Genomic DNA, 20,103 nt, shown 5'->3' with positions numbered 1-20,103 from the left:
TATTAAACTATAGATCACAATATCAATCAAGGCAATGTACACTCTTTAGATTGACGGTATTGAGATTTTTTTAAAGAAAATGTCGATTTCCTCTCCTTGTCTATCAAAAATCAAGTAAGAATATGAAGATGTGAAGCGTTTTTACAATTCTCACGAGATCAAATCGAGTCGTAGCTTAGCTATCAGCTAAGAAAAAGTTTAGTCAAGTATAATAGAATTTATACTTGGTGTGTGAAAGAGAGAAAAGATGAAGAAGAAAACAATTTTATTGAAAGAAACTGAAATAAATAAAAAGTCAAAATCAGTTCTATACTGAATTCTGAACATGTTCTCTCAAGCTTCACCCCTAGAGGGTATTTATAGCTTTGAGATAATTCTAATGAACATAAAATATTAACTTTCAAGAAAATTAAAACACTTAATTCCTAAATAATAGTAAACTAAAAATCCTAATAATAAATAATTAAAATCCTAATTGAAATTCTACGCAAACTAGAATCATAATTAATCAAATAATAAAATCTCAAATGTTTGAATTTAATTACAATTTTTAATTCCTTAGGCTAAGATAGTATCAAAGAGTGTTACATAGCAGAAAATTTTGAAAAAATCAAAGAATTTCAAAAAGAAATTATAAAAATCATATTATTTTAGATATTTTTTTTATATTTTCTATTAATAATATATTTTATAAATTTATATATTATCTTAAAATTTTATAAATTTATTCTTATAACATAAAATTTTACATTCACCGTTATCATATATCGACATCATACAATGAGGAGGAACCTTACCATCTTTTCCAAGTCCAACTCTTTTAAGTTATGAGCTCTCTTATTACTTCAATGTGCCCATTCACCGAAGTAACGTGCATGGGACTAAAACCATGTTAAATTTATTGAGATTAAAGATTTATTTAATCTCCGTTATTTTAAATTAAAATAATTTATCTTTCGATATTTGATTATAAATCCGTTCTTATTCATCTTACATCCAAATAAATCATATGATAAAATACAATCAATTGATTTGAACTGATATTTTCTTTAAAAAAAAATTAAGAAACGAAACCAATATGTTTTACGCTAATGATGATGAGGTTTCCATGAATTCAAACATCCATCGTGTGCTGACCAACGAAAACTACCAGTTATATTACGAGCAGCCTTGGGGTACTTGGTCACAGCCGCCTTGAGCCGCTTCCAGTCGCGGAGGACAGCCGTCAAATCCCTAACCTTGGCGCCGATGTGCCGGCAACAATTTGCATGGACTGTTGTTACTGCTCCGACGTCCCGACTGTCTTCACAGAAGCCGCTGAAATGCCTCGTCTCCAAGAACATAACTCGGAGATCAAACTCGGCGACGATTCCGTGTCGCAGTAGGTCTAACAACACATCTTGCTCTTTTCGCCTCGTGGAGTTGTCCTTGAGCGAGTACCATCGGTCGAAGAGAGCGATCGTCTTGTTGTTTGATCGGATGTGGTAGAAACCTGTATTGATAAAATTATGATCGGGTCGTGGATCACCGTAATATTTATCAACGCTAATTTGGAGATCCTCGGTTCCATTTAGACCCAGCTTTACAAATGGATTTCGCAACCACATTACGTCGGTGTCCTAATTGAATGAGCAAAAGATAATATCAATCGAACTAAATAAATTTACAGATTAATTATTTAACCTACTTAAACAAAACGAACCTAACCCCAACCACCCAGTCCATAAACACCAATAATTTGTTTAGTTGGTTTATTGATATTAGAGGGTTAGTGAGCAAAACACCACCACACTGTCATGTCCCCGTGAAACAACCTTAACCAAACATTAGGGTAGATGCTCTTGACGTAATAAAAACAGCAATAATGAGAATATTAAACGATTAAAATTGTATAATTGAAATATTAAACTATACAATCGTTACTGTTCACATAAAAGAAGAATCTATGCTTATTATTTAGAAAAAGGCATATGGGACTGATTTTATTAATTAAATAGCATCAATGAAGTTATGAAAACAATTGAAATTAAAAAAAATGTTGTTAAATAATTTATAATAGAACATTGTTTAAGAAAACTATGCACAAATTTCTCCGGTTCACGTCATGGTGTAATACTTTAAGAATTATTATTATCAATTTAGGCATAATAACAAAATTAGCAGCCAATGTTTGCATAAGTTATCATTTTGCACCCTATTGTTCTTTTGGAATATTTTGGCTCTCATTGTTTCATTTTTTTTTATCAAAATAGCCCATGTTGGATGAAAATAGTTAGTTGACTAACAGCATTGGCAGATGTATGTATAACCCACGGTGGGCACGCGCCTACCCTGGAATCTAAATTTCTTTATGTTAGTTTTTCATTTTACTGAATGTGCGCACCTTGAAATTTTATTTGAACCTACCCCATAAGATTTTTTTTGTTATTAATATATATGTGTCCACCCTGAAAGATATTTTTACGTATTTAATTGATGGTGCATGTCATATCATCACTTTAAGTGAAATGACACATAATATATCACCACTTTGTGTGATGTAGCACATGACAAATCATCAATTTTGATAATATATCATGTGTCATATCATCACTTTAATTGATATGATATATTTTGCATCATCATTTTGGTTATGTGATACATGATGCACTAACAATATGTGTTGATTGTCAATCAACTAACGGTTTTCATTTAACATGGACTATCTTGATAAAAAAAATTAAAAAGTTGGAGGTTAAAACATTTCAAAAAAAAATAAAGAACAAAATGATCATTTGTATAAATGTTAGGTACTAATGTTATTATTATGCCATCAAATTAATATTTTAATTTGTCAAAATTAAAATTGATGAACATTGATCAAGAAGGTCAAAGAAAGCATACCGTAAAAATGAAATTGTATCCACGCTTCAAGACATCCAAAAGAAAAAGGGTTCTTCTCCACATCATCTTGATGAATTCCCGCGACATGTAAACCTTCTCCCCCCCGAAATCAACCCCCTCCGTCTCAAGCCGGTAACAACGCAACCGCTTGAACACGCACCGGTCGTGAGCCGTCTGATCCACCGTCACGAGGAGGAGATGGTCGAGCAACGGCCTGGTATCTTCTCCCAGCCAAAAGCTCTCCAAGAATAGGTCCAACATTGTCGTCTCGGCGTCGACAGTCTGCTCGACGTATGCTCGGTTGACGACCGCGATGATAACAGTCTTGTTCGGCATGGAAGCTCCCTCTAATGCCAATTCAAGCTCATCTTTTACAGGAAACTCAACAGTAGTCTGCGACAAGAGAAATGAGCTTTGTGTCTACAATAATAGATATAGATTCTGCATATATATATATAAACTTACATAATTTTTGGGTGGATCGTCGAGTTCATTATAGGGGAGTAAAGTTCTTGAAGGAGACCATATACAAATATAGAGAAAACCAGCAGAAAGGAGAAAAACTATGGCAGAAGTTCCTGGAGGTAAGTTCTTTGGATGTTCCATTGAATAATATTCATTTAGCGACAGATAGAACGGGGGTGTGTATGTATATATATATATAATATTCATTTAGTATTTTGGTTTTTGATGGCGTGTAGAGATGAAATTTGTTATATTAAGAATGGTCAAATTTGGCTTTGGTCCCTTACTATGTTCAAATTTGAAGGTTTAGCTTATTAGCCATTCTGACCAGAATGTGAAAGTTGTTTTTTCTTTCTTTCTTAAAACATCTCTTTCAAACTCATTGGCATGGACTTTTTGAACTGGAATGAATATTTTTAAAAAAAATTACATAGATATTTTTTAGTATAATAAGGGGACTAAAATCATAATTTGACCATACATAATTCAGGTAGAAATGTCACACAAAGTAGCTGAGGATGGACCCTTTAATTGGCATGGGTTTAATTTAGGTTAATAACTTATAAATGAATATAATCTGTGCGTTTTTTTATGTGAATTAAACATGGTTTTTGTTGTTATGGCATGGAATATAGAGATATTTGGCAGTCATGGGGAAATCTACTTTATTTGATCACCTAAAGTGGGCCATTAAATTAATATTATTCAAAAATAATCTATTTATTATAAAATTTAGATTTAATTAAAGTTTTACATATGATTTTTATACGCCGAATTTTATATCTTTTAAAACTTCAAAATAAACCATGATCTGATTTAAAAACAAACGCTTCTAGGGTGTCGTGATCATAAATAATTAAGCTGTGGAGGCTAAAAGAATATCAGCTTAATTAGGGACATCTGCAAATTATGAAGCATCTCTTATTTGTTCATTTCGTATTCGTCCATAGTTGGTTGCCAAGGAGTATATTTATACATTGCCCGTCTTAATAATTTACAGGGGTAGAGCACACAAATGGTATCTCCATTGTAGGGTGTTGTTTGGTTGAGTTCATCGATTATTAAAACTCACAAGATAGTCTTTCGACTATAGGGTGTTGCTTTGTTGAGTCATTCGACTATTAAAAGTTACAAAAGAATCACCTAACTATTCATATATTCTAAATTCACCATTTTATATTAAAAGTAGTGGTCGGCTAAGCTGAAATGTACCACCCCTTTTCTCGTATCTGTACCCGAATACTAGTCAATAATAAGACATCAAACATTTAAAATATTTATTATTCGAAAATCAATAAAATTCTATTTATTTTAAAATCATCAAATTTCAGCATCAATCATCAAATTTCAACATCAATCATAAAAAATATGTAATCATGTAAATCCGAAATAAAAATAATTTAACATTCAAATCGAGTTCGATTTCAGGCAGCAACATGACAGTTCAATATTGTTTCATATAAATAATGAAATTGCCTAAAAACTACCTAATTAAAAATTTATCCCCATAGTATATAAAATATAATTTACCAAATATTAACTTAGAAATCCATATTCATAGATGTAAGGTATGTCTCATAAATATACCGGTAAAGAGGACAAAGGACGTAAGCACATTTCTGAACCTCGTTAAAATTCTTGTAAATATGTACAAGGGTTTATTTATTATAAATAGAGATGTAACCTAAATCTATGAGACATTGAATAAAATTTCTAGCACCGTCTAGGCACTGAGGACGTAAGCACATTGCTGAACCTCATTAAAATTCTTGTGTTCTTTCCGTTTTCTTTACACGATTCTTCAACAATTGGTATCAGATGTTAGGAGCAAAATTCAAAGCTGTGAAATTTGATGGTCAGGGTAACTTCGGATTATGGCAAACAAGGGTGAAGGATCTGTTGGCGCAGCAAGGAATCCTGAAGGCTTTGAGACCTACAAAGCCGACGTCGATGGAGGAGGAAGATTGGGAAGAATTACAACAGCGAGCGGTGGGAACCATACGATTATGTTTGGCGGACGAGGTCATGTATCACGTCATGCATCTGTCGTCTCCAGATGAAATTTGGAAGAAATTGGAAAGCCAGTTTATGTCCAAATCCTTAACGACTAAACTGTATCTAAAGCAGCGGTTGTATGGGTTAAAGATACATGACGATCATGATTTGGCGCAACCCATGAATGTCTTCAATCAAATCGTTTCTGATTTAGCTCGGCTTGATGTGAAAATTGAGGATGAAGACAAAGCGATGATTCTGTTGTGTTTGTTGCCTCCCTTTACGAACACATGGTGACTACTCTAACATATGGGAAAAAGACTATCAAAGTTGAGGAGATTACTGCAGCCTTGTTGGCTCATAACCAGCGGAAGCAGAATGCATGGGAAAGCTCTCAAGTTGATAGCTTATATGTCAAAGGTAATCGGGACCGTGGACGGAAGCCAGAGAAGACATGGTCTAGGAAGCAGAATTTCAGATTTAAATCTAGGGATAAGAAAACAATTCATTATTACAAGTGCAAGGAGGCGGGACATATGAAGCGAGACTGTTCGAAGTTGAAAAAGCAGACTGATGAGAAGCGTGATGACTCATCCAAGTCTGTGAATGTGGCCGAGGATGACAATTCTGATTACAGTGATGGTGATACGCTCTCTATTTCAATGACTCAATTACGGATGCTTGGATTCTTGATTCTGGATGTTCTTATCACATCACGCCAAATATGGAATGGTTTTCGACATACAGGTCGGTTAATTCTGGTTCTGTTTATTTGGGTGATGATCGATGGTGCAATATTGTTGGTATTGGTGATGTCATAATTAAGATGTCTGATGGTTCTGTTCGGACGTTGAGTGGTGTTCGACATATCCCATATTTGAAGAAGAATTTGATTTCTTTGGGCACTTTGCACAAGAATGGTTTTATCCCTAAGGCTGATGAGGATAGGGAAATCATTTGGATTGTTAAAGGAGCTTTGACTGTGATGAAAGGAAAGATGACTGCAGGGAATATTTACAAATTGTTAGGGAATACTGTTGTAGGTGGAGTTCATTCTGTTGAGTCATGTGATGATACTACCAAACTGTGGCATATGTGTCTTGTTCATCTTAATGAACGTGGTATGGTTGAATTACATAAAAGAAATCTATTGCATGGTGTTAAAAGTTGTAAGCTCGATTTTTGCAAGTATTGTGTTCTTGGTAAACAGACTAAAGTTCATTTCAAGACTGCGAAGCACATAACTGAAGGGATTCTTAATTATGTGTATTCTGATGTATGGGGGCCTTCCACAACATCGTCTTTGGGTGGATCTAGGTATTATGTTACTTTTATTGAAGATTTTTCACGGAAAGTTTGGGTATATTTTTTGAAATAGAAGTATGATGTTTTTAAGAAGTTCAAGCTGTGGAAAGCTAAGGTAGAAAACCAAACAAGACGAAAAATCAAGTGTTTACGGTCTGACAATGGTACGGAGTACATAGATTCATAGTTTCTAAACTTCTATAAGGAGTATGGGATTAAGAGGCATTTTACAGTGCGTAAGACACCACAACAGAATGGTGTTACGGAACGGATAAACATGTCGTTGAATGAAAGAGCAGATGTTTGCGGTTGAATGCGGGCCTTCCCAAACACTTCTGGACTGAGGCTGTTAACATGGCGTGTTATCTTATCAATAGATCGCCAAGGGCATCATTGGCTGGGAAAGTTGCAGAAGAGGTATGGACTGGTCATGATGTTACTTTTGATCACTTACGGATTTTTGGTTGTCTTGCTTATGTGCATGTAACTGCTGATGAGAGATCCAAACTTGATGCAAAATCGAATGAGTGTATTTTTATGGGTTACAAGAAAGGTGTCAAAGGATTCAAGTTCTGGGATCCAGTTACGAAGAAAATTATGATCAGCAGAGATGTTATTTTTTATGAACAACCCATGTTACAACAGAAGAAAGACACGACGGTAGTGGATTTCGAGCAGTTTCTAGTTGAGAAAACAAAAACTTCTCAACCGACTTCTAGTGGTTCCGCTATGGATGATTTGCAGGATTATAGTCTCGCCAGAGACAGGGTGAGACGGACGAATATAAAGCCTCCAAACAGATTGGGTTTTGAAGACTTGGTCTCTTTTGCACTTACTGTTAGCAGTGATGATCCAGTTACTTTTCATAATGTTGTTACTAGTTAGAAAAACGACAAGTGGATGGCTATCATGGTTGAGGTGATGGAGTCTTTGAATCACAATCGCACATGGGAGTTAGTTCTCCTTCTTGAGGGTAAGAAGCTGATTGGTTGCAAATGGGTGTATAAGAAGAAACCAACAGTAACGGAAAAATGAGGAGAAGTTCAAGGCTCATTTGGTAGCAAAGGTTTTTTCATAGCAAAAAGGAGTTGATTATAATGGAATTTTTTCTCCTGTGGTCAGGCACACTTCAATCCGAGCAGTACTTGTATTGGTGGCTAGTTGGGATTTGTATTTAGAGCAGATGAATGTGAAAACTGCTTTTTTTCATGGTGATTTAGAGGAGCATATATATATGCGACAGCCTGGAGGTTTCACTTAACCTCGAGCATTTAGTTTGTGGATTAAAGAAATCTTTGTACAGGTTGAAGCAGTCTCTGAGACAATGGTACAAACGATTTGACTCCTATATGATCAAGATTGGCTACAAGCGATGTGAGTATGATTGTTGTGTCTATGTTAAGAGCCTTGACGATGGTTCTTTTATTTTTCTGTTACTGTATGTTGATGATATGTTAATTGCTGTGAAGAACATGGATGATGTTATCGGTTTGAAAACTTTATTGAGTCAGGAATTTGATACGAAAGATTTAGGTGCTACAAAGAAAATTATTGGAATAGAAATTTGCAGGGACAGAGACTCAAGGAAATTGTGGCTATCTCAACGGGGTTATGCTGAGAAAATGCTAGAAAGGTTTGCGATGAGCAGTGCAAAACCAGTGAGCACTCCATTGGCGAATCACTTTAAGCTCTCATCAAAACAGTGTCCTAAGATAGATAAGGAAGCTGAAGATATGGCAAAGGTTCCGTATTCTAATGTTGTTGTTTGTTTGATGTATGCAATGGTATGTAGTACTCCTCCTGATTTAGCTCATGTTGTTAGTCAAGTTTATAAGTACATGTCTAAACCTGGTAAGCAACATTGGGAAACAGTCAAGTGGATCTTTCGGTACTTAAAGGGTACTGTGGGACATGGAATTATTTTTAGTAGTCAGCAGGATAATCCTTCAGTTGTAGGATATGTGGATTCATACTATGCAGGTGACTTGGATAATAGAATATCTACGACATGGTATGTCTTTACTCTTGGTAGAGGGCCTATTGACTGGAAGTCTACTGTTCAATCTGTTGTGGCATTATCTACAACTGAAGCTAAATACATGGCAACAGCTGAAGCTGCAAAAGAAGCTTTATGGCTTATTGGTTTAGTGAAGAAGTTGGGTAAGAAGCTTTATGGAATTATTTTATATAGCCATAACCCAATGTATATTATATGAGAATGTAAGGGTAAGTGAGTCTCATCGATTGTGCACAATATGCACTCGAAAATGCCTCTTAGATAAATTACACTCGAAAGTGTCTCGTAGATATGTTGCACCATAGGTGCCATAAAGAATGTACACGAATATACCTCGTAGAATGTACAAATATGTATCATATAATCACTCAACCTCATGACATGCTAATTGTACCTAAGACTCAATATGCATACATTATGCATTTCTTATCAAATTATATAGTATTCATTTAACATAAGTATCCGTAGATACTATTCTTGACTTAATTGGAGGAAACAAGCAAATTTAATCATTGACAACAATCTTTGAACTTCTTGGACGAAATTACCTATCATCATATCAGATTAATTATAGTTAGTGTAAACTTTATCTAGATCAAGTTTTTTTTTCCACACATCTCATATCCAATCATAATGAATATCAATGTTTTGTTCAATAGTGATAGGCTGAATTTTTATATAAATGAATAGAGCTTTGATTATCACATTTGAGGACATACTTATCTTGCTTGTGATCTAATTCTTATAGAAATTTTTTCATCTGTTACATTCTTTGCGCGCTTCAGTTGCTGCAATGTACTCTACTTGTAATGTTGATAATGTCACACATTTTTTAGTTTTGATTGCCAAGAAATAGCTCCTTTGCAAAAGTAGTACAGAATTATTATGCAGCAGCTATGAGCATATCAACATATATTCGATGATAATATAAACGAAGACTCAATTAGTTGTTCTTAAGCTTATTTGGAAATATAAAGAAGACAACGTTGAACGGGATTTATTGCAACAGTGTATAATTAACGGACAAAATCAAATTAAAAGATTCCATCGTAACTAAAATTATATTTTTTTTTAACCAACGAAGGTTGGCCTGAGTGGAAGGGGCTCTGGTCGCTTAAGCAAGTGGTCTCTAGTTCGAACCCTTGTGGATGCATCAAACTTTCTTAGGAGAGGTCCCCACCTTTAGTGCCCGACTGTACCTTGGAGGATTAGTCCCAGACGAAGCCTGGGGATACCTCGGGATACCCAAAAAAATTATATTTTTAAGCTTCATTATAAAGTTATTTTATAATCTATATAACTTTTATCAAGACATAAACAGATGTTTAATAAGTTATTTGTAAAAAAGATACATCTTATCACGTGAAAATTATTTTTAAATAAAAATATTTAGTATTATATATATATATATATATAATACTAAATATAAGCATTTTAAATAATTATATATATATATATATATAATTTTTAAATAAAAATTATCTTTTTAGTCATTTAACTTTTTAAAAGTTATAAAATAAGAACTAAAATTTAGATTTTGTTAAAAATATAAGCATCGGTCATTAACTACCATTAAGGATGATGTGATATTTTAAATTAATAAAAAATATCTTCTTTGGTCCCTCAATTGTGACTAATTTTTTTATATTTTCAATTATTTTAAGTAAAAATTTCAAAAATATTATTTTTTAAAAAATATAATTTTAAATTATAAATTTATTTTTAAATTATATTTAAATTCATTAAATAAAAGTAAAAATTGACTACACTTTATGATAATTAAAATTGTTGGATCTAAAAAAAATATAAATTTTACAAATTTAATCATAACCAAATAAAAATATGTATAAAATAATTTGATGAATTAACAAATTCATAAAGTTATAATTTTAAAAATAAATTTTGAATTTCCATAATTAAAAAAAAACATTTTTAAAATTATTATTTAGAAATGTTAAAATTTATCGAAAATAAAACTTTCTTTATAATTTAGAGGCAAATGAGATTATTTTAATAATTTATTATGTCACTTTGTCCCTGATAGTTAAAGTTGTATCTTTTATTAAAAAAATAAATTTTAATATTTAAAAAGATTATTTTAACGTAATTTAGTGACTATTTAATTTTATTTTGTTATATAACCTTAAAATTTTTAAAATATGATTGTGTGTTTCAATGTGTTGTATTTATGATGTATTTCGAAATACGGCGTATACTGTAGACTCGTATGTGCGTCCTTACACTTTCCCAATGACGGATGATTTAATCAGACAAAACACACGTGGAACATATGAGAGAGAGTTCCGACAAAAAAAAAATTGCGTTCAAAATTCTAATTGGTCCCGACTATAGAGGAAATTGATGAAATATGCTGTTCATTTATCTCCACATTCATTGCATTTACCAAATATTTTTTTAATCATTTATTTAGATTTAGAGAGATTTTTTAACGTCACTACGTAGGGATGAACATGATTTGGATTAGGTTGGGTTTTTGATCTACCGATCTGACCCGAAAATAAGGAGTCCTCCACCAGAGATTCAACTTGACTCAACGAAAATAAGTTTCACTTGACCCGACCCGAAATAATAACAAAATATTTTTATTTAATAATAAAATATTTTTATTCAATAAAAATAGTGATTTGATTAAAAAATAATATATAGAGGGGTATTATTGTAATTATTCATAAATATATAATGTAAAATTATATTTTATTCGATTTGGGTTTTTTTCACCCTAAACCCGACCCGAGCATCACATTAAAAAACTCAACCCGAACTCGAATTATTTTAAAAAAATCCAAACCGATCGTATCGGGTCGAAACCCGTCGAATTCGAATTCTATGCTCATCCCTAGGCTCACGTGAATATTTTATTTTTATATTTTGAATACAATACAAAACACTCGTTTCAAAAAAATGATTGTATTTTTAAAAAACAAGATCAAGCATTCAACCCTAATCAATTTAAACTAACTAATGTCCGATAACGTAAAAAATTTCGAAGGATTAAATTCAATTTGTTACATTTATTAAGTTAAAGTAATTATAAAGTATTATATGTTTTATGTATTCTCAATTATTTGATAATGAACGTTTAATTACTTGATAATGAACGCTCAATTACTCTTGTATTTATTGGTGCTCGAACTCATGACCTTTAGGAACAACAACAATTCCTTTAACAAATGAGATAATTTGGATTTTGCAATTTGTTATATACTTAAAAGACTAAAACCGAAAATTAGATCATTCTTCGTATATAGTTTAATTTATGAATAAACGATACTCGTGAAAATTTGATTATAGAAAGATTTTAATCTAAGTATCGATATTTCAATGTTATAAATCAGACTATTGAACTATTTAAATAATATTAATTAAGTAATTTATCGTTAACATTTGATGAAGGGCTAGTGTGATAATTAAAAGATTGATATAACTATACATTCAATCCTCATTACTTATACATTTTATTAATTTAATTTAAATTTTAGTTTAATTTAATAAATTTAATTCTTTAATTAAATAATATCGAATATCATTATCTAATTGAATGCTCTTTTTAATGTTAATTTATTTAATTCAATAAAAATCTTAAACTCATTTTTATTTTTAATATTAAATTTTAGTAAATCTAATAATTGATTTATAATTAAATATTATATATATCAATTTTCATTGATTAGAAACTGCACAATCGGATCCCTCCCTCCTCCTTGTATAAACATCCACGCCTCAGATCATCTTGTTTTACGCTTTTGTTTCCTCATTCTGACCCCAAAATTGACGCTACCCAATCACTCTACACCACGGAATCAAAACGCACGAGCAATCATCGTCACGACACCGTAACGATCCCCGTCCGTACGGTTTTGTTCGGCGGCGTGGAACTCTTGGAATCCGATTTCCTCGGGGATCTACCGGATTTCAACCTCTTCTCCCTCGCCTCATCGACCTCCATCTGTTCTTGTCTGCACTCTTTGCTGCAAAACGGCGTATTCCCTCTGCAATCAACAATTACCCATCAGAAAAAAAAAACAAACAAACAAAGAGATCTGAAGTTTTGAGATCGATGTGGTGATGAAGAAAACAACTGACCTGTACATGAAAATATCGGAATTGCGAAGCGATTTACCGCAAACGGAGCAGGAATCGAGGTAGTGAGCTTCGTAGTTATCTGGGAAACAGGAGTAATAATAAGCCGACATGGCTGCCGGAGTAGCAAACGGAGCGGGGCGGGAATCGAAGGGTAAAGGGAAGAGTGAGGGAGGAGAGGGTGGGCTGAACCTTTTAAGGTATTTATAAAGCAAATGGAGTGCTTACAACTTGAGAGTTCAGAGATTTAGAGCTTTTTAAAAGAGTAGACTTTGACTTGGTGCAATCAAGTGGTGCACGCTCTATTGTAAGACTCATAAGCTCGGTTTGTGATGCTAGTTCTTGTACTAAGCAAGATACAATGGGTGGAATAAGCAAATCAAATCATATTTTAATGAATAATTGGATAATTGTATGTTTTGGTGTCTTAATTTGATACAAATATTCAAATTAGTATCTAATGTTTTGTGTTCTAGTTAGATATTAAAATTTGTTTTCTTATTTAAATTAATACTTAAATTTGTCTTCATTGTTAAAATAAATTATTTAATATAATTAAAAATTTAGACTAAAATGTCACTCTAGTATCCGTTTAAATCAAAAAGTCAAATTCAATACCTAATAAGATAAAAAAATGATAAGTACTAAATTGAACTTTAAAATAAATTTAGGCACGGAAATGTATAATTATCATGTTTTAAATTTGAACTTTAAAACAAATTAGTACCTAAACGTCACACTATTTATATGATGTACCTCTACTGCCTGGCTCGTAATTCTTTTTGGTAAATTATATTTAATAATTAAACTCTCAGTTCTGATATATTTAAATACATATTTTTTTTAAATCATACTTAAACTTTGGTTTTTGTTTAATTTTAATACATCTGTTCAAAATTTAACGTTGAGTTTTAAAAATATTTAAAAATTTAAATATTAAAACGGATCAAAACTGATAAACTACATTCAATAATGCTAAAGGGTATTTTATTTAATATATTATATAATCTTTGAAAACAATTATAATTATTTATTTTATCAGTTAATATTTTATTTTAATTTAATTTTTTATTTAATTATTAAAAAAAAGTTGTAAGGGAGAAACTTGTGGGCGGTAGCAGTGGAAAAAAAAGGACCAGCCGTTGTTTTCTTTGGCTCGTTTTAATTGTTTTCTATTTCTATTATTTATTTATTTAAATTTAACATAGTTTTCTCCGACTGGGATTGACGTCTCCGTGGGGCCCACGATGTACAAAAACAAAAACACTCGTAGCTGAGTAGACGCGGGCCCCACCGAGTGTAACACGACAAGAACCATCGGAGGAACGGGGCCCATCTGAGTCATCACCCCGCTGGCTCTATTTCACATTCTGGAATTGCCCCCGGGCAGCACGATCCACGTATGCCATTTCCCGTCGCCCGATGGGATCGCCAGCGCAGCACCGTATGAGGAATTGTGGACCGCTAGCACCTGCTTATTCCCCCAGTTGTTGGAGCTCGGTCGTCAACTCAGTGGCGAGTTTTATATAGACCGACTCGAGTGTGTCCAAACGTTATTAAGATAAATTATACATTTAATTATTTGAGTATCACTTTGATTTATTTTTGATTATTTAATTTTTTTTTAAAAATATTATTAATATTATGCTTTAATTTTATTTTGGTCATCTATAATTAAAAGATGATAATAATATTGATGTATCACTATTAGATAATATTATGTCTTAATTAAAAAAATTAAAGTAAATTATACTATTTAATATTTAACTATTTATCTATTTTACTTTTGTGACTGGTCTTTTAATTTTATCAATCAGACTAACTAATTATTTAATTATGATCAATCAATCTATAACCGTTAACAGTTGATAGGCCATTTACTAGGAACATATATTGATAAGAAATGCCCATTTACCGGATCTGTTTCTATCAGAGGCCGTATCAGGACCATTATTGTTCGAAGGAACTACCTTCACTTCATCAAGAAGTACCAAAGGCAAGTTATCCTCTCTCTCTCTTTAATGTTAACATCTTTGTTGATTTTCTAGATATGCTGGTTTATGTTATTTGCTGGAGATTGTGATGCACAGTAACATCCCAGCTCATATATCCCCCTGCTTTCGTGTTAAAGAAGGAGATCATGTTATAATCGGGCAATGCAGGTTCGTTGTTTGATCCTTCTCATCTTTATCGTCTCCACCCCCACAGAAAATTATTGTTTGTAACCACTCTGTTAATTTATTGATAAAACTTTTCAGGCCGTTGTCGAAGGCAGTGAGGTTCAATGTCTTAAAGGTCATTCCAGCCGGGTCTTCCGGTGGAGGGAAGAAGGCTTTTGCTGCCATGTGAGAAGGTGTATTCACCGTATGAATTTCGTGTCGGTTTCGGTTAAATAGTCTATTCTGTTGGTGAAATCTCCATTGTTACAATTTAGAGGAACGCCCTTTGATTTCTTAAATGAATCGGATTGTGTTTTTACTGCCAGATAGAACATAGTTACTGTTCATTGTCGACCTCTTCTCTCCCTTTTGGAAGAGAGAATAGCCTTGAGCAAAAATTTGACTAATTTTCTTTACCTTTTGCCTCTTGTTTAGGGAAGAGAGATTGGGTCAGTTTCACATTGTTTAGATTTCGACGTTCAGTCGGTTCACAAATCTTTAATTTATGGGTAAAACTACGCATTTAGTACTTAAACTATCAGTTTTTGATTCGTTTCAATACTTAAAGTTTCAATTTGTTTTTAAAATTATATCCAATGTGTAGTTTTTGTTTCATTTTAGTACTTTGTTGTTAAAAACTGAAGCATTTAGTAACTAAGTTATCAGTTTTTGTCTGTTTTAGTATCTAAACTTTCAATTGTTTTCAAAACTTAAATTTTGAACGTGGTACTAAAATGAAATAAAAATTAAATTTTAGGTGTAATTTTGAAAAAATTGGAAGTTTAGATATTAGAATGGATCAAAATTGATAGTTCAGGTACTAAATGTATACTTTACCCTTAATTTGATGAAAATATATTATTCAACTTTTATTATTAATAAATTAAGTCATTCATACTAACAATATTAAATCATTTTGATGACAAAAATTCAAACCGATATTACATATTATTATCAAATAATATTTAATTTATAACATAACTAATTTTTATCAAAAAATTTAAAAATAATGAAAAATTAATTTTTTGAATAATAAATGATGATTATAAGGTAGCATTTGTGTAAGATTTCTTTTAGCTTTTAGCAACGTGTACGCACACCGCATACGTAGTTATTTGACCTTAAGATCTTTATGAAAAACAATATTTATTTTAACTATTGAGGTCATTCAATAGGTTCAATTGTTTAAATTTATTTATTAGGATTAATTAAAGAGATTAGTATAAGTTATTTATGTTTGTATGCAGGGATTCAAATAACGGTTGAGGTTTTCGGTCGCGTCTCGATTACAGACCTAACAAGTGCTATTACGGAGATTACGAGTATCGCGATCATATAATAACGGTCACGGAAGATACCGTTATCACTATACAGTGGGTGCTATCGTGATCGTATGTTAAGTCTATATAAACAAAATCTACTTTTTGCTACGACAAAATTTCCAATCCAAATATTGCCAGTAAAGTGCAAAATCTAGGAAGCGCATGGAATAAAGCAATGGGCCTCACCATATAAACACGTACTGCCTATTTTCCTTTATTATCTGCGATCTCTTCGTTCTTACCACCCCAAGGGGCCTCTCCTTTAACTGCTGTCTAAATTAATCCTACTAACCTAAACCCATAATTTGAATCAAATCAATTCGGATTATTTTTTGTTTTAATCATTATAAATTATTTTGAATTTCACTCGATTTAAATTCGAATTAATTGCATGAACTAATTTATCCCATTGATTAAAGGAATCGTTGTTGTTCTTAGAGGTCACGGATTCGAACACTAGCTATTGCAACGGAGTGATTGAGTGTTCATCGTCAAATGACATTTCTTTCATGGAAAATTATCCCCCCACGTTGCCTTATCAACTTCATTGTTTGGTCCAAAGTCTAAATCATCCTACAAATGCATCTAAATAATCCAAGTATATAGGGTTTTGGATTATATCAGAGTTGAATCGTGTTAAAAGTTTTCGTATTTATCTATCAGATTTGAATTTAAGATCTTACGTAAGAGACGTTAAACTCTTTACTACATGACTCGACGTACTTTGGTCGTAGAAATTTACTTTTTAATAATAAAGTCGGGGTTCTACTCGTGTCTATTCCTCCAAGGGGCCATATAAGAAACGACTTGAAAAAGAAGAAAAAAAACAAAGAGAGTAAGAGCTGTAAATCAAAACACAAAGGGACCAAACATTAAGGATTCCATGGGGACATTCTATGAGTGCAAAGGAAGCAAAGTAACAAGAGACTGAGAAGGCCAAAACCCACCATTTTTATTTCTTTCTTTTATGGTTTTAACTTTCAACATTGGGTGGTCAAGTCTAGGATTAAATATTGGGAGGGATTAAGAAGAGAATTTTATTTGAATCTAACGGGTTTTAATTTAATCTTATCTTGTCGACTTTAATTTTCTTTTTTAAAATTTGAGGTTGGGTAGAATTTTTTTCGAAGCATAGAGTCTTATCGAGTAGAGTTTGGGTTTAGGATAAAAATTCCCAAACCCAATATAAAATAATATTATAATTAATCCTTATATGTTTAGATATAACACACATCTCTATATTATTTTTTCAATTAAATCTTTATTTTACTTAATAAAAATGAAATATACATATTTGAGTCAAGTAAGATACGAGTTTTTACCTCAAAGATCGGGTGGAATCCTCCTAAATTTGGAACGAAACGGGTAAAAATATTGAATTTTTAAATTTAATAAAAAAACTCGACGTAATCCAATACATGATCATTCATAAATAAACTAATTATTTAAATTTAAAATAGTATCAAGTCATTAAGTATTTAATCTCAAGAATTTTGAGGACTAGAGCTCCATCAGCTCTCTACATACATTCGCATCTAAATTTTACATAACACAATTTATATCTACCTTCAGTTTCCACCCTTATTAGTATTTAATTTATTAACATTAGATATCTTAAATAAAATTTAAAATTTATATATTTACTTTATAAATTAAACAAATTAAATAAAAAAATCGATATCACCAACAACCAGTTGGTTTAGTGGGATAAGATGCTAGATCCCTTAAGTAAGGTTAGAGATTCGAATCCTGACAATTGCGAATGGAGCAAACTGCGTTGGGAGGGTCGCCCTCGCCTTTGCAATACCTGATCTAGATTAGTTGATCAATAGATCGGATATCAGTGGTTATAAAAAAATCAATCTGATAATAAATTTTCACATTATCAATTTCTCTTAGTTATGTTTTCCTTCCTTTACAAGAAAAAAAGAAATCAACAAATATATATACATGTATATAAAGATGACTCGTCAATCACAAGTTTAAACTTTTATTGCATGGAATTTGCTTTGCCTTTTCCTTGTTTTCTTCCTCCTTAAAAAACCCTCTAAAAAACTTGACTTTACTACACATCAAATTGGTTTATCTAACAATGCCAAGGCTGGGGAAATTGCAGCACAGTTTCCTTGTCCGTATTATTTGGTTAAGTATCATTAGCCGAAAGAGATGGTTGTTGCTTGTTAGATCCGGCAAGGCCACCCCTGCCGGTTTAGGTGAGCAAAAATCATCTCACCCTTTATATATCCAATGCTAGGTAAGAAACATGAAATAATATATCTAACAACAACTCGATTCCGAGCTCGGTTTATATCAGCACCAATGGTCGTCATCCGAGTCTTAGTAACTCATTCCCAAGACTCAAGGATCTATATGTATGGACAGAAGTAAAATTTTATGTTGGAAGACGAGCGTATAAAATTTTAAAAGATAAAAGTAGATTATCAATAGAAAATATAAAAAAAATCCTAAATCACATAAAAATATGAAATTTTCCCTATCCTACTTTTGTAGATCAAATTCAATACTTAATTATCATATCATCCAAAGTCAACTAATTGAATAACATAATGAATCAACTACACAAACTGCCCATGGGAATGATCACATGGCAAATCAAATGTTCCAAGTAATAATCTACCCATCCCATATCCCATGTTCGCAATTATTTTTAATATATTTATATAAATAATAGAATTTAATTTATTAATCGATTAATTTATATGAAATATTATGTATTTCTTATACCGTTGTACTTTCAGAGATCATCTCTAGGGACTACAAGTCTCCCCCTCCTAAGACCTTCATATAAATTCTTTCATCATAGTCCCAACAACCTTTTAAATCAACAACAATGTAAGAACCGAACCTTTAGATATTAGAACTTCTAATAAACAGTTGAGGTTAGTTAGAAGCTGTTAGTGTTGTTTGTAATCGGTTAGTGCAGTTACAACGTTTCTAGAACTGCTGTTAAGCTGGTATAAAGCCATGTACTTGGTTAATGCAAAATGAAAAAAAATATATTCAATGATTCTTGAATTCTGAGTATAGTTCAGCTTTCTAAAATGGTATCTTTCGCCAATTTTCCTGGGAAAACATCTTTGATTCTCGCTGCGTAGGAGCTCTCCTCTGTTGCAAACTGGTTCTTGCTGCCATGTTCAACAGTGATGAGTCGTCTCTATTCATGGAGTTCTCCGCAAGAAGTACTAAGGCGTTCTCCAATAAGAAGGTCAACGTGGTCCTGGATGAAACAAATTTTCTCCTTTGGAAGCAACAAGTTTTGTTAACGGTATGTAGCCATCGCCTTGAGCGGTTCTTGATGGGAACAATAAGGTCTCCGCCTGAAACCGTGATTAGTGATGGTGGTGAGGCTGTGCCGAATGAATTGTATGAGGAGTTTGTGGCACAAGACAGTGCGCTCGCGTCGTTGTTACTCTCCACGATTAGTCCTCAGCTTCTCCCACAATTCGTGGGTGCAGAAACAGCTTCGATGGTCTGGAATACAGTCCTCCAGTTCTTTGGAAATAGGTCCACAACAGCTGTGATCAGCTTACACTATAAGTTGCAGTCTCTCAAGAAAGGAGATGATTCAATGAGAGTGTATATCACACGTGTAAAAGAAGTGTGTGACGCTCTACAGTCGTGTGGCAGCATTATTTCTCAAGCTGAACATGTTGCCAGCATATTAAAGGGCCTTCCTCGTGAGTATCAACCATTTGTTGCCGTTATAACCACCACGCGAGAATCCTTGTCCATTGATGCTGTGTACACCATGCTGTTAGATGCAGAAACCCAACTAGCTGGGTTTGGTGATCAAACTGAGACGCTCCCAATGAGTGCGAATATTGCTCAAGGGACA

The 20,103-nt window shown here is 32.7% G+C and overlaps 3 protein-coding genes across 3 annotated transcripts; 1 reads left to right on the top strand and 2 right to left on the bottom strand.

The window, feature by feature from the left end:
- Positions 1–1,088: 1,088 nt before the first annotated feature.
- Positions 1,089–3,495, bottom strand: LOC120136854 (uncharacterized protein At1g28695-like). Its single transcript, XM_039152798.1, has 3 exons — positions 3,349–3,495; positions 2,884–3,276; positions 1,089–1,619 (listed from the first exon to the last, which is right to left on the bottom strand). The coding sequence occupies exons 1-3, from the start codon at positions 3,487–3,489 to the stop codon at positions 1,089–1,091; spliced, it is 1,065 nt and encodes a 354-aa protein (XP_039008729.1). The 5' UTR covers positions 3,490–3,495.
- An 8,909-nt stretch (positions 3,496–12,404) lies between these two features.
- Positions 12,405–12,996, bottom strand: LOC120136746 (FCS-Like Zinc finger 3-like). The gene is made up of 2 exons (XM_039152712.1): positions 12,770–12,996; positions 12,405–12,675 (listed from the first exon to the last, which is right to left on the bottom strand). The coding sequence occupies exons 1-2, from the start codon at positions 12,877–12,879 to the stop codon at positions 12,510–12,512; spliced, it is 276 nt and encodes a 91-aa protein (XP_039008643.1). The 5' UTR covers positions 12,880–12,996; the 3' UTR covers positions 12,405–12,509.
- LOC120136851 (40S ribosomal protein S11-like) lies at positions 12,878–15,143 on the top strand. The gene is made up of 5 exons (XM_039152797.1): positions 12,878–12,966; positions 13,010–13,073; positions 14,632–14,766; positions 14,843–14,928; positions 15,025–15,143. The coding sequence occupies exons 1-5, from the start codon at positions 12,878–12,880 to the stop codon at positions 15,113–15,115; spliced, it is 465 nt and encodes a 154-aa protein (XP_039008728.1). The 3' UTR covers positions 15,116–15,143.
- Positions 15,144–20,103: the final 4,960 nt, after the last annotated feature.

Source organism: Hibiscus syriacus, unplaced genomic scaffold (assembly GCF_006381635.1).
Source record: "Hibiscus syriacus cultivar Baekdansim isolate YM2019G1 unplaced genomic scaffold, ASM638163v2 tig00110637_pilon, whole genome shotgun sequence".
Lineage (NCBI taxonomy): Eukaryota > Viridiplantae > Streptophyta > Magnoliopsida > Malvales > Malvaceae > Hibiscus > Hibiscus syriacus.
This window is presented reverse-complemented; position numbering and strand designations above follow the sequence as displayed.